At 35.6% G+C, this 13508-nt stretch overlaps 2 gene segments (V, D, J or C); both read right to left on the reverse strand.

Moving 5' to 3' along the window:
- Positions 1–13508, reverse strand: part of LOC107506178 — a 492806-nt gene that overhangs the window by 451893 nt on the left and 27405 nt on the right.
- LOC107506565 lies at positions 1455–2884 on the reverse strand. The segment is given in 2 exon segments: positions 1455–2595; positions 2771–2884. Coding segments are annotated over 2 exon segments (375 nt in total).

The following is a 13508-nucleotide window of genomic DNA, read 5'->3' on the forward strand; positions in this document are numbered from 1 at the left end:
TGCTGGAGGAGTGGTAATGTGAAGACAAGAACAGAAAAAAACAATATTCATTCTTGGCCCCTTCACCATATCCTCTGATAGTCACCAAGAGTTGATAACTTTATGAATGAGATTGGTAGGGGACAGATAAACTGATATTATAAAAATTGAGCTCTTCCAGATGTTAATAAGGCTATTAAGTGAAATGAACTCTCATCAAAAGTTTGTCACACATTAGGTGCACGATCTGCCTTTTTTTTAATAAATAGATATATGGAATTGAATAAATAACTTTTATTGAGAAATCAAGCTGCATTATTCTGTTAAGATACTTTCTTATTTTTTAATTTTTTAATTAATATTTGCATCTCTACTCAAGAGTGAATCATTTTTATTGTGCGATGTTTAGTAGGTGTTATATTAAAATTAGCTAGCCTCTGTAAAATAAAATTGTGGTCATGTAAGTAGGGATATGTTGCAAATTATCTGTAGTTTGAAAATTAGAAACTCTTAGCAACATTATTAATGTGATATTTTAAATAGCCATTTCATACATGGAATGCCACTAATAATGAACATAAAAAAAGTTTAATTATGTGTGGGGATAAAGGAGTAAACTTCAAAATATAATGAAAAACATGCAGTTTTTTATATAAAAAAAACAACATTTACGTGCATTTAAAAAATGGAAAAACAGAGATTTTAAGTGTGAAGACAGTTATTAAAGGTGATTTCGACTTTCTAGTTTTTAAATACTTTTTCTCTTGTTTCTTTGTTTCTTTTAATGAAGGGATATTGAGCGTCCATCAAGTGGGATACAATTTTTATCACTTAATTTAAAAAATAAATGTGTAATAATGACCCAAAATCATTTTGGAAAATCAGTAATAGTAAGGAACAATTTACCCATGCAGGGAATACAAGTTTCTGTAAAACTATCATCTCCGGTTGGGTTAAAATGAGACAAAGAGATCAATAGGACTAAATAAAGCTTGTAGAAACATAATGAAAAGAGGAATTTCATGTACTACAGCGATGGAGATTCATATTAGCAGCAAAAGAATGCCTATTTATGCACAAATAAAGAAGTTTGTGTCTCTACCAGGGAGATCCCCCACAAGTCCCTCAAAAACCCACTAATTTTTTTTATCATTTTTTGCATAAGATTAGTTGGAAGAACTTAAATCGGAGTTATAGAAATGGAGTCTTTTTATGCCAGAGTGTCAATAAGATAGAATGAGCTCTGAGCACAGTTTGTTGTAGAGCAGGCACCAGAGAAAATATATGTGAGTATCATGGACTTACATCAAACAAACCTAAATTAAACCAATTTGTTAAGAAGTAAAAAAACAGTATGATATACGAAAAGACGAAACATACAGAGAGATTTCATGACTTTTCTTATTGAAAACAATGGCTGTAATATAATTGAAAGAAATCAGAATATATCACTCCCAAAATATTCATCTCTGACATAAAAATTTGAACTAAAGGCAGAAATCGCAGAAAAGGCTCTCTTTTACTGCCTAAAGGCAGGAAATAAGCTCTGCTTTTATTGGAGAGGGACTCACAGGCCAGACACAACACCACTACAATCTGCAAACTTTCTTACACTAATTTTCATCTTGCTCATTAAGAAAGATAAGAGCAACTGAGCCCTAGGGGCACATCAACGAGCTCACATGATTTAGTCTGGTAAATTCTACACAAATTGATTGTTTCTTTATCTAAAGGGTTTTAAATGTTCCTGCCTATAAATCTTCAGATCTTCATTCTCTTATAAGGGCTTCTACATACAGGTAAAAATTCAATAAATTTGAGTGCTTTCTCCTGTTAATGTGTCTTATGTCAGTTTAATTCTTAGATCCCGCCAACTCAAAGAGGGTAAAAGAGAATTTTACCTCACCCACATAATAGATATCGAATAAAAATTTACTAAACAAATTGATCTGAAATTCCAACAATTCACATAGTTTTTACTGATTTCTCCATCAGATGTTTCTGAAATTCTCAGTAAATTCTTCTAGCTCAATTTATGACCAAATGGCAAATTGTTCATTGTGGCTGTTCTTTGTCTTTAATAAATAAGATTTTCAAGAATAAGGACATTTTTGAAGAATGATAACTCTAGACATGGTTTATGAACTTGAGAGGTATTTTCTTAGAGTGTTCTCTCTCTAACATTACTTACATCTGTGCTGCCACAGCCCTCGCCACTTCCTGTCTGTGCAGGCCATGGTCCCTACACCAGGTAGATGCATCAAGCAGAGCCCTAAGGTTTTGGTGCACGTTCCTCCTACAAACATCTCATTGTGGGCTCACTCAGGGCACAGAAATACAATGCAGAGTCTTCCAGCTGTGCAGTTGAGATGACAAGGTTGGCGAAATTGTTTGCTTTCTGAAAATTCAATGAGTAGCGATCTTCTGTGGCATTTTGCTTGTTGTAAGAGTCCTGACGAATAAGGAAAATCATCGCCCCACTGCTGGGTTGTTTGTACCAGAATAAGGTATAGCTTGAGACACTGGTGTCATATCTGCAGTCCAGGGTCACGGCCTCCTTCTCCTGCACAAACATTGCCCGTTGGCCTTGAGTTACCCTCTGGGCAATACTGGATCCTGTAAGACAAAAGATACAATCAGAAGATTTGGAGATAAGTGCCGTGAGACAAAAAAAAAAAAATTCTTTTTCTCTCTCTGCTAACTTTCCTTCCCGCAGCACCCAGAAGACCCTGTCTGGACCCCCATTCCTTGGGTCACGCAGGAGGCCCATTACCACTTGGGCCATCCCTACCTATCCACACTGAAGCCATGACCACCTCCAGAAGTCTGGAGAGCAACATGTTCATGTTATTTCACTAGATGGAAAATATCTTGTTCGTTTTCAATTTCAGAGCTCTGCAACACAAGGTGACTCTGACGGGGAGACAGAATAAATGCTGAGCTACATTGCTGCTGCCTCGGAACAGGAAATGGGTTTCCTGGTGTAGCAAGTTAGTGGGAGTCACGTCAAAATTTTCTATATACTGGTTGAGTCTCACTCAATGCAAAGTTCCTTTTGCATTAACCAACATTTAGTTTAAAAATAATTACACCTGAAAATAAACATGAGTAAAATTGCATATTGGAAAAAAAAAAAAGCTAATAATTGACCAACTGCTATGATCAGTCATTGCATCTGTGATGGAACTAGGTAGTGGCACTTATTTAAAAATACTACATGTAATGGATTATAGAAACAACATGACATGGAAAAAATCATGTATTCTTATGCCTATATATGCTGTTGTTTCACCAAAGGTAGAAATAAATTACTTTCTGATAAGAAGACTAAGGTGTATGAAAAAATCACTGTCGTTCTTATAATCTTGATTTTTAAGGCAATTTTCCTCCTCACTATTAATGTCTGCTCAGTTACTTTGTGCAAATAGCAGGAAAACAACTAATCTCTCTCTGCTGAAGACTGAAATGAAGCCCTTAGGCATGCAGTCCTGTCACAGAGGTCCCCTTCTCTTCTCTATTTAGAGTGATAGCTCAGCTCTCCTCAGAAAGGACATAGAAGACATCAGAGTTTGATCATCATGTTATTGATATTTTAAACTTACATTTTTCCCATTACCTCAATTAAGACCCTTAATGGTCCCCAACAAGCTTCTTTATACTGTATGCCCAACTCTGAAAGCAATATTTCTAGATGACCTCATAGGCCTCTATAGGATCACTAATCAAAAGATCACTGATTGCAATAGACCTTTGTGTGACTATAAAAGGAAAGCCAAGCCTAGGGATATTACTCAATAACGTGTCTACCGATAAAGCCATATTGCCTATCATTGCCGATCTTTTGATACAGAAGCCAAGATGTGTCCTCTGTGTCTTAAAGTAATTGTAGCCTTAGCTAAATTGGTTGAAGTATCTTCTGATCTTGCCCTGGAATCACTGAGAAATCTGATAGTACCACATACCATACAATTGTTCTCCTATCTAAAAACAACCAACTTTTATCTACCAGCTGATTGAATAACGATAAAATATTATTAGTTTGTTTTTATATGGTTCAATTCTGTTACTCTTCTCAATTAGAGTATCTCATGATTGTACTTCTATCATTCAAAAAATGTCCATATTCCACATAATCAACTTCTGCCTTAATAGATTTTTTAATGTCTTACATTAAAAATTGAAAGGGACAATACCAGGCAGGGAATGAAGTAACTATTCCAGACAACTTTATAAATTCCAATCCTTTAGCAGAAGCACAATTAACTCAAGTAGCAGAACTTGTGAATTTTTCTCTGGCATATTAAATTATATATATACGCAGTGGTGATCATAAGTTTTACTATAGTTCAAAGCTTTTGAATATTATAACAATGGGGTTATATTAACCATCCTAACCTTTCTGTAACCCTCTCATGTATCTCATACATCCCTATTAAAAAAAGGACAGCAAATACATAAATTAGTTGATGTCTTCAAGCTACTTAGATAAAGTTTTGTCCTAAAAGTAAAATTTTATATTATAAAAGACACTGGAGAAACTAGAAAAAAATACTTCAGCAAACTGTCATGCGAAATATGATTTCTGACTGTATTTTTTATTTATGCAAGCAACTCTTTGAGAACATAAAGACAAATCCATGGAAGAGAAAACTTGGCCTTCAATATAATAAAGAATCTCGAGGAATTATCGGTTAGTTTGGTCTAGGAGAAAAAAATATTTTAAAGCCAAGGCGGTTTCCTTTGGAAGCCCAATGATTTGCAATGAACATTGGCTAAAACACTACAGGAACAACACATCACAATAGGAACATATCATCTGGTGGAGGAATATTTCTAGGATGGCAGACAGTGGAGCCAGATCATGCTTTTCTTGGCACCAATAAAAACCTATAAAGGTGGGATATAAACTAGAATATTGTCCAAGGAAACATTTGAGTATCTCCAAAAAGATTGTACACAATCGTATTCCCTCCGTTGATCGTGATATAAGTAGAAATAGTATTTTATTTTCTCTGTGGGTTGAAACATTGTCCTGTTAGAAATCCACGGCCCTCACAGTTGCTAAATATTAAACTTATTTTTGTGTTTACTACCTATACCAGTTCAAATTATCTGTATATAGAGAACGAAATTTCTCAGGACCAGTTAAGTAAGGTTTTGCCCTTACCTAGAATCTTCACTTTTCTTATCATCTCCTCGCCCTCTGAAAAAATGAAAAGAACAAATGGAATATTAAAACTGAAATGAATTACTGTATTAGACACTCCTATGGAATAACATATTTTTAGCCTTACCTCTCATAGCCCAGCATTCTTCCCCTCACAAAGTCATATGTTCTCTCATTATGAACTGGTCACTAATAGGCCCATAGAACTCAGAATGTCCCAAAACATACATATTTTCATCTTTCACACAGTCGACTAGAAAAATAAATCAATGATACTCAGTCCTTTCATCAAAAGTCACAGATTGTTTTTCTTTAATCAGCCCTTGCATGACCTAAGACATTTGACTGGGTGCTCTGAAAAAAGTTCTAGGAACAGATTGTCATTTGGACTTATAAAATGACCTTATTAGATATTATTTACTACCAATTCAGCACACAAAGAACAATAAATTGATCCTCGGTTATATATTTACCAACTAGAGTGACATTATGCACCCTGAAATAACAAAATTGTAACGTTACCTTCTTTGGAGATCTTCAACTGCAGTTCTCCAGAGATCATCGGAAGCGGAGAGTTCACTGAACATAAGTACTCACTCAAGACCCTTAAAACAAGCATATATAATTACATAAAGTAGACATCTTTATTCAATAACATTAGAAGAGAATTCTCCTAGATGATTGAAACCATTGATTGTCATATCATACTTTGCATTCTTTTATTTTTCATACTTATAGAGGTATATTCTCATTTTAATATTAGAATGTTTGATAGTTCTGATTTACCTGACTTTGTTCTCTTACTAGTAAAATAACTTGCTTAGGTACAGACTTTACTTAAGATAATACTCGCATAAATGCTATAGTTCAGCTCTACGAAGCCATTGCTATGCAACAAAGTAAAGACATGTTGGATATGTCATAAAATGCCAAGTCACTGAAAGTCAAATAAAACTACACCTCCACTGATACTGCTAGAGGAATTCAATCACTTGAAATTATGAACTATACTAATAAAATTTACTTAAAAGTTCAAAACACCAAGTACAGAAAAATCTGAGAGTGGTGGCAGAGATGGAAATCATGCATGTGCCCAGAGGTATGTGCTTTCTCTCACCAAGCTTCAAACATTCCAAATGGTTATGTGTTAAATGATTCCATTTATATGACACTATTAAAAAGATAAAAATATAGAAGATTGAAAGAAAATATGGTGGAGTGAGAGACACCCCCTGATCTCTCCCTTTGAAACAACAATAAACTTCGAACATCTAAAACTCACCAAAAAACACCCAACTGCACACCAACATGTCTGAGCGTGGGATCTGCGCTCAAGAGCTACCACGGGTCAGAATACCAGATATCATACAGTGGACTGGGACAGATAAAGACGCTGCCTCTGGCAGCCACTGGAGATCTCTACAGAAGCAAAGGGGGGAAAAAGGTGTCGTGACTTCCCTGAACAGCCCTGACTGAGAGAGCTTGTGAGTTCCACACAGCCAGTGGCAAGGCCCAGTCATCAGGGCAGAAAGCACAGAAGCAGATGGCAGAGAAACAACAGTTGATTTTTACTGGCTGCGGCTGAAAAACTGAGACTGAGCCTCTGCCCCCAACCCCCAACCCAGAGGACCCGTACTCCCATACCCTCTGAGACCTATCACCACAGAGCCCCAGGGGAATCTGAGCAAGTGCTACTGAACTATTGCTAACACTGACAGGGACTGAAACTGAGGGTAGGGAGTATGATTAAATATCTAAAAGAAAGTAAAGGCATTATTAAGGCTTTATATAAAGCAGTTTTCCAAGAGGCTTAGACGCCACCTGCTGGAAACCAAAAGAAAAGTGCCTTTATTGCAGCAGGCTAAAGAGAGACCTTTATATAATAAATCTTCTCTCTGGGGGAAAAAAAAAAAAAAAGCTAAAACATTTCCATTAATGCCCAGGAGGAGAAATAGTCCATTAAACACCATGAACAATCAAGGTGACAAGGCATCTAAAAAGAAAGAGAAAAGTCTCCAGAAAATAAGTTTATAGACATAGAAATACACGACTTAAATGACAGAGAATTTAGGATGGTACTTCTGAAAAAACTTAGTGTGTTCTGAAATGAGTCATATCAACAATGTCAGGAATTGAAAAAAACAACTAGATGAGCAGAATGAGATCTTTAGCAAGAAGATTGAAACCCTCAAAAAGATCAGAATAGATCTTCTGGAGATAAAAACACACACTGCAAAAGTTGACAAATGAAATAGCAAGCTTGGGACACAGAGTCGACCAAATAGAGGAAAGGATCAGTGATATCAAAGACAGAAATCTAGAAATAAATCAGAAGGAAGAAGAGAGAAACCAAAGAATGAAGAATAATGAAAGAAAAATACAAGAACTAGCTGATCCTATCAGGAGAGGAAACATAAGAATAATGGGCATTATCAAAGGTGAAGAAAAGCAGCAGGGACTAGAAAGTATTTTCAGACAAATAGTGGACGAGAATTTCCCAAATCTAAAGAATGAGCCGGAGCTGGGAATTCAAGAAGTCAACAGAACACCCAATTATCTCAAAAAAGGCCTACACCAAGATGCATTGTATTAAAATTATTAAAATCAATGACAAAGACAGATTTCTCAGGGCAGCCAGGGAAAAGAAGACAGTAACTTATAAAGGAAAGCCCATTAGATTATCATTGGACTTCTCAGCACATACCTTACAACCTGGAAAGGAGTGGAATCAGATATTCAAACTATTAAATGAAAGTAACTACCAGCCTAGAATAATGTATCCAGGTAAGCTCTCCTTTAGATATGGAGGAGAAATTAAGACCTTTCCAGACATAAAAAAAATTGAGGGAATTCTCACAATGAGGCCTGCACTACAGGAAATACTGAAAGGGGTCAGTTCACCTAAAACAAAATGACCAAAAAAAAAAAAAAAAAAAAAAAAAGACCATAATTAGGAGTAAAGCAACTATCAGGCAAATTGAATCAGAGGAGTGCAACCCTTACTAAGAACAGGACATTATAAGCTTAAATAATAATAAGAGAATTGTTGTAGCAAGATAGTAATGAACATTCAGCATACATAGGGACAAATTGAGGTAACAATGACTGAAAGGGGGAGGACCCAAATTTGCAAAGGGGAATGGAGATAGGGGACATTTAGAAGAAAGCAGACGACTCTCTCTATATAACTATCCTTTGCATATTCCTAATGGTAACCACACACTGAAGAATCAAAACTGAAGTATATAACATAAAAGAAGAAGGACAATAGGGAAAACCCACCAAAGCCAACCAAAATAAAGAAAACAGAAACACAAGGACAAAGAAGCAATGGAAATACCGAGCTACCAGAAAGCAAAAGATAAAATGGCTACAAGAAGACCTCATATTTCCATAATTACCCAAAATGTTAATGGACTAAAGTCGCCAATAAAAAGGCTCAGAGTTTCAGAATGGATTAAAAACTAAAACTCAATTATATGCTGCCTCCAGAAGACACATCTCAGCTCAAAAGACAACTATAGACTCAAAGTGAAGGGAGGAAAATGACATTTCAAGAAAATGGCATTCAGAAAAAAAGCCGGAGTAGCGGTACTAATATCAGATGAAATAGACTTCAAAATAAAAAAAGGTAAAGAAAGATACTGAGAGACATTTCATAATGATAAAGGGAATCATGCACCAAGAAGACATAACACTTATTAATATCTGAACTCCCAATCAGGGAGCCCCAAAATATGTAAAGCAATGAGGTAAAGAGACAACCATCCAAATGGGAAAACATATTTGCAAGAGAGAGAGAGAGAGAGAGAGAGAGAGAGAGAGAGAGAGAGAGAGAGAGAGAGAAGAAAGAAAGGAACGGAAGAAGGAAGGAAAGAAAGGAAGAAAGAAGGAAAGAACGGAAGAGAGAGAGAGAGAGAGAGAGAGAGAGAGAGAGAGAGAGAGAGAAAGAGAGACAGACAGACAGACAAAAAAAAACCATATATCAATCAATGGAACAGAATAAAGAGCCCCAAAATAAATCCACTCTCACTTAATATATGACAAAAGAGGTAAGAATATACGATGGGGTAAAAAAGTCTCTTCCATAAACGGTGCTGGGAAATTGGAAAGATACGTGCAATAAAGGAAACTGGATCAATCATCTCCTTACACCATATACAAAAACAGACTCTAAATGGATTAAGGACTTAAATGTAAGACCTGAAACCATAAAACTTCTATAAGAAAACATAGGCAGTAATCTCTGTGATGTTGCTACTAGTAACTTTTTTCAGACATATCTCATCAGGCAAGGAAAACAAAATAAAAAATAAACAAAAGGGACTACAACAACCTAAAAAGCTTCTGTACAGTAAAGGAAAACATCAAAAAAATGAGAATACAACCAACTGAATGAGAGAAGATGTTCACTTATGATACATCTGATAAAAGGTTAATATCTAAAATACATAAAGAAATCATACATCTCAACAACAACAACAACAACAAAATGAACAATCCAATTAAAAAATAGAAAGAAAGCATGAATAGATATTTCTCCAAAGAGGAAATACAGATGACCAATAGACTTATGAAAAATGCTCAAGGACGCTAATTATCAGAGAAAAACAAATTAAACCCACAAGGAGATATCACCTCACACCTATAAGAATGGTTATCATCAACAAATCAAAAAAATAGTTCTGGCGAGGATACAGAGAAAAGGGAACTCTCATACACTGTTGGTGGCAATGTAAATTGGTACTGCCACTATAGAAAATAGTCTGGAGGTTTCTCAAAAAATTAAAAACAGTTATTTCTTTTGACTTAGCAATTGCACTTCTGGTATTTATCCAAAGAAAGTCAAAATAATAATTTGTAAAGATCTATGCACCTCTGTATTCATAGCAACACTATTTATAATAGCTGAGATATGGAAGCAGCCTCAATGCCCATCAACAAATAATTCCATAAAGAAGTTATTGTTCACATGTACAATGGAATATTACTCAGTCATCAAAAAAATGAATCATACTACTTGCAATGACATGGATAGACCTAGAGATTTTATTCTGAGTGAAATAAGTCAGAAAGAGAAAGATAAATATCATATGATGTCACTTATATGCAGAATCTAAGGAACAAAGCAAACAAACTAATCAAAAACAGACTCATAAATATAGAGGACAATCTGGTGATGGCCAGAGGATAGGGAGGGTTGGGGAGCTGGGAGAAAGGGATGAAGGGCTAAAGAAGTAAAAATTAGTAGTTGATAGATGGTCATGGGGATAAGAGGTACAGCATAGGGAATGAAATCAGTATTAACTAATGGCTAGGTGGAGAGCCAGAGGAGAGAAAAAGCAATTAGAGGGGTCTTTTTATAAACTATATAAATTTCTAACCAATGTACTGTATACTAATAATACAAAAAAAAAAAAATCAAGGGATTAAAGCTCCTCTTGAAGGATCAGGGGGAAAAAAAAACTTTAAAAAAAGACAATAACTACTTTTCTATCAAAAACTACTCTAACTGTAAATGGTTTAAATTCTCAAATCAAAACACATAGGGTGGCCGAATGGATAAGAAAACAAGAATCTTACGTACACTACCTACAAGAGACTCTTTTCATATCGAAAGACACACACAGACTGAAAGTAAAGGGATGTGAAAACATATGTCACAAAAATGGAAATGAAAAAGAAAAGCTGGGGTAACAATAGTTATACAGACACAATAGACTTTTAACAAGAAATGAAGAAGGACCCAGTAATCCCTCTTTCGGGTATTTATCCAAAAAGAAATAAACAAAACACTACGTCAAAGTGACATGTGCATCCATATGTTCATTGCAGCATTATTGACAATAGCCAAGATATGGAGGCAACATGGATGTCTATTAATAGGTGAATAAGTATAAAAAAGGTGTAAATATATACAATGGAATATTACTCAGCCATTAAAATGAATGAAAACGTACCACTCAGGGCAACATGGATGTACCTACAGGATATTGTGCTACGTGAAATAAGGCAGGCAGAGAAAGACAAATACCACCTTATTTCACTTATATATGGAATCCAAAAATCAAAATATAAAAACAAAACAGAATTAAGCTCTTAAATACTGAAAACCTATTGATGGTTGCCAGATAGTAGGGAGTTTGGATGATATAGAGAAAAAGAGGAAGGGATTAAGAAGTGGAAATTCGTAGCTGCAAAATAGTCATGGGATGTAAAGTATAGCATTGGGGATGTAGTCGATAATATTGTAATAACGCTGTATGGTATCAGATGGTCATTAGGTTTATCAGGGTATCACTTTATAAGTTTTATAAATGTTTAATCACAATGTTATACACCTGAAGCTAATAGAATACTGTATGTCAACTATGATTGAAAAATAAAAAAATACTTAAATCAATACATAAAATGCTCAGAGCACATAGAACAGCTGACAGCTGACAAATTTTACCATAAATCTACGGGGAGGCGGAAAATACAATGTAATTGTATTGACATGCTCTCAGGACTATTAAAAATCAGGAATTAGAGGAGAAGACAAAAAATGGAATACACAATTCAAGATTTACCATTAAGTGAAAAAATCAGAATCTTACACTAGAATTTGTGAAAATGGTACATTATATATATAAGCAATAAATTAACTGGCTGTAGAATTATCAATTTTACATATTTATATTTTATGTATTTTCTATATTTAGCATGTAATGCTTTATAATTGGGCAAAAAATAACATGCAAAATTTGAAAGATAAGATTTCAAAACTCACTCATAATAGAAATACTCAGAATTTAATTATATGAAAAGAGCCTGACTAGCAAATGTAAAGTCATCTTCAAAGCCTAAATTTCAAAAATCCACTAAACAGTCATCGACAAAGCATTCTTTCTGGATCATCTTAAACCTAACCTTCTTATTATGTGTTTTTAAGAGACAACACATTCATTTCCACTTGGTGACGAACACTATCTGACAAAGGTCTGTCCCTTCAAAGAAGGGGGCGCTGCTCCACTCGCAGGTTTGTGCACAGCTTGCAGGTGCCTGGGAAGCACTGTGGCCTCGCTGCACAGAAGTAGACAGCTGAGTCTCCAGGCTGGGTGTCTTCGATGCTCAGGGAGAGCTGTTTCTCCGCCTTCTTCAGTGTAACAGTGAATCTTCTATCTTTTTTTTCGTCCTTATTTGAAAGAATATCTATAATGAGCTCAGGACCTTTTCCAGCTTCTTGCTTATACCAAGGGAAATACTTTGAGGCACTGTCTGAATAAGTACAGGTGATAATAGAGGTGTTTCCCTCCTGGACACTCAGGGTAGAAGGATGCTGATCCACTTTTTCTCCTCGGATGACCCCTATACAGAAAGAAAAAGTCAGAGAAAGATGAAAGCGTGCCAGATTGTTACTGTCCAGAATATACTTTTCCTCTTCTATAGTAACTAGAAGGAGCCTGAATAAAGCCAGTCTCTTCCTTGGCTTCTAAAGAATACCCACTAATATACCCTGTTTCCTGTGAACCCTTAACTCACAGTCCAGTTGCAGCCACAAGAACACATATAAAGCTCCAATGGATGTCTTCAGCATTCTTCTCAATTTAGATCAATTATAGACTTGCAATCTCCAGTCAATTGAGTTACTTATTACCAGGCTATCCCTTCTTTTCTCTAACAAACATGGGGTTTCTCACACTCTCTGCCCAGCCAATAGGGAAAACGCTCTGCTTCTGCCACAGATGACTCATTCAGAATCAACATATCCTTCATCAACAGCAAAGCACTACCACCCTGTGGTCACATCCATAACTACTGAATTTGTTTGTTGAATGTTGTTACCCTGTGCTTACGAGGGTCTCAGACACGAAAAGGCAGCATAGGTCAAACAAATAAAATCTTAAATCAGAGATTAAGTTAGATGTCGAGATCACGATTTCTGTCTCTGTCTTCCACTGAGTCATGGTTTACACCTTAGAAAGAGGCAGATTCTGTTGCTATTTTTTCAATAGTAGACTAGGTCTCTTTTTTTTTTTTTAACATTTTATATTTTCTTCCTCCCCTCTCTACCCTTCCCACCGATAACCACTAGTCCATTGCCCATGACCACGAGTCTCTGTTTCTTTGTCCTGTTCATTTGTTACTTTTAGGTTTATATCCCACATATAAGTGATATCATTTGATTATCAACATTTTCTGTCTGGCTTATTTTGCTTAGTCTGATTATTTCAAGGTCCATCCATATTGTTGCAAATGGCAGTATTTCATCTCTTTTTATGGCTGAGTAATATATGTACTACAGCTTTTTTAGAGAGATTGCTGAATCATATGGTAGATCAATTGTTAGATTTTGAGGAACCTCCATACTGTTTTCCAT

This window comes from Rousettus aegyptiacus, unplaced genomic scaffold (assembly GCF_014176215.1).
Source record: "Rousettus aegyptiacus isolate mRouAeg1 unplaced genomic scaffold, mRouAeg1.p scaffold_m13_p_3, whole genome shotgun sequence".
NCBI lineage: Eukaryota > Metazoa > Chordata > Mammalia > Chiroptera > Pteropodidae > Rousettus > Rousettus aegyptiacus.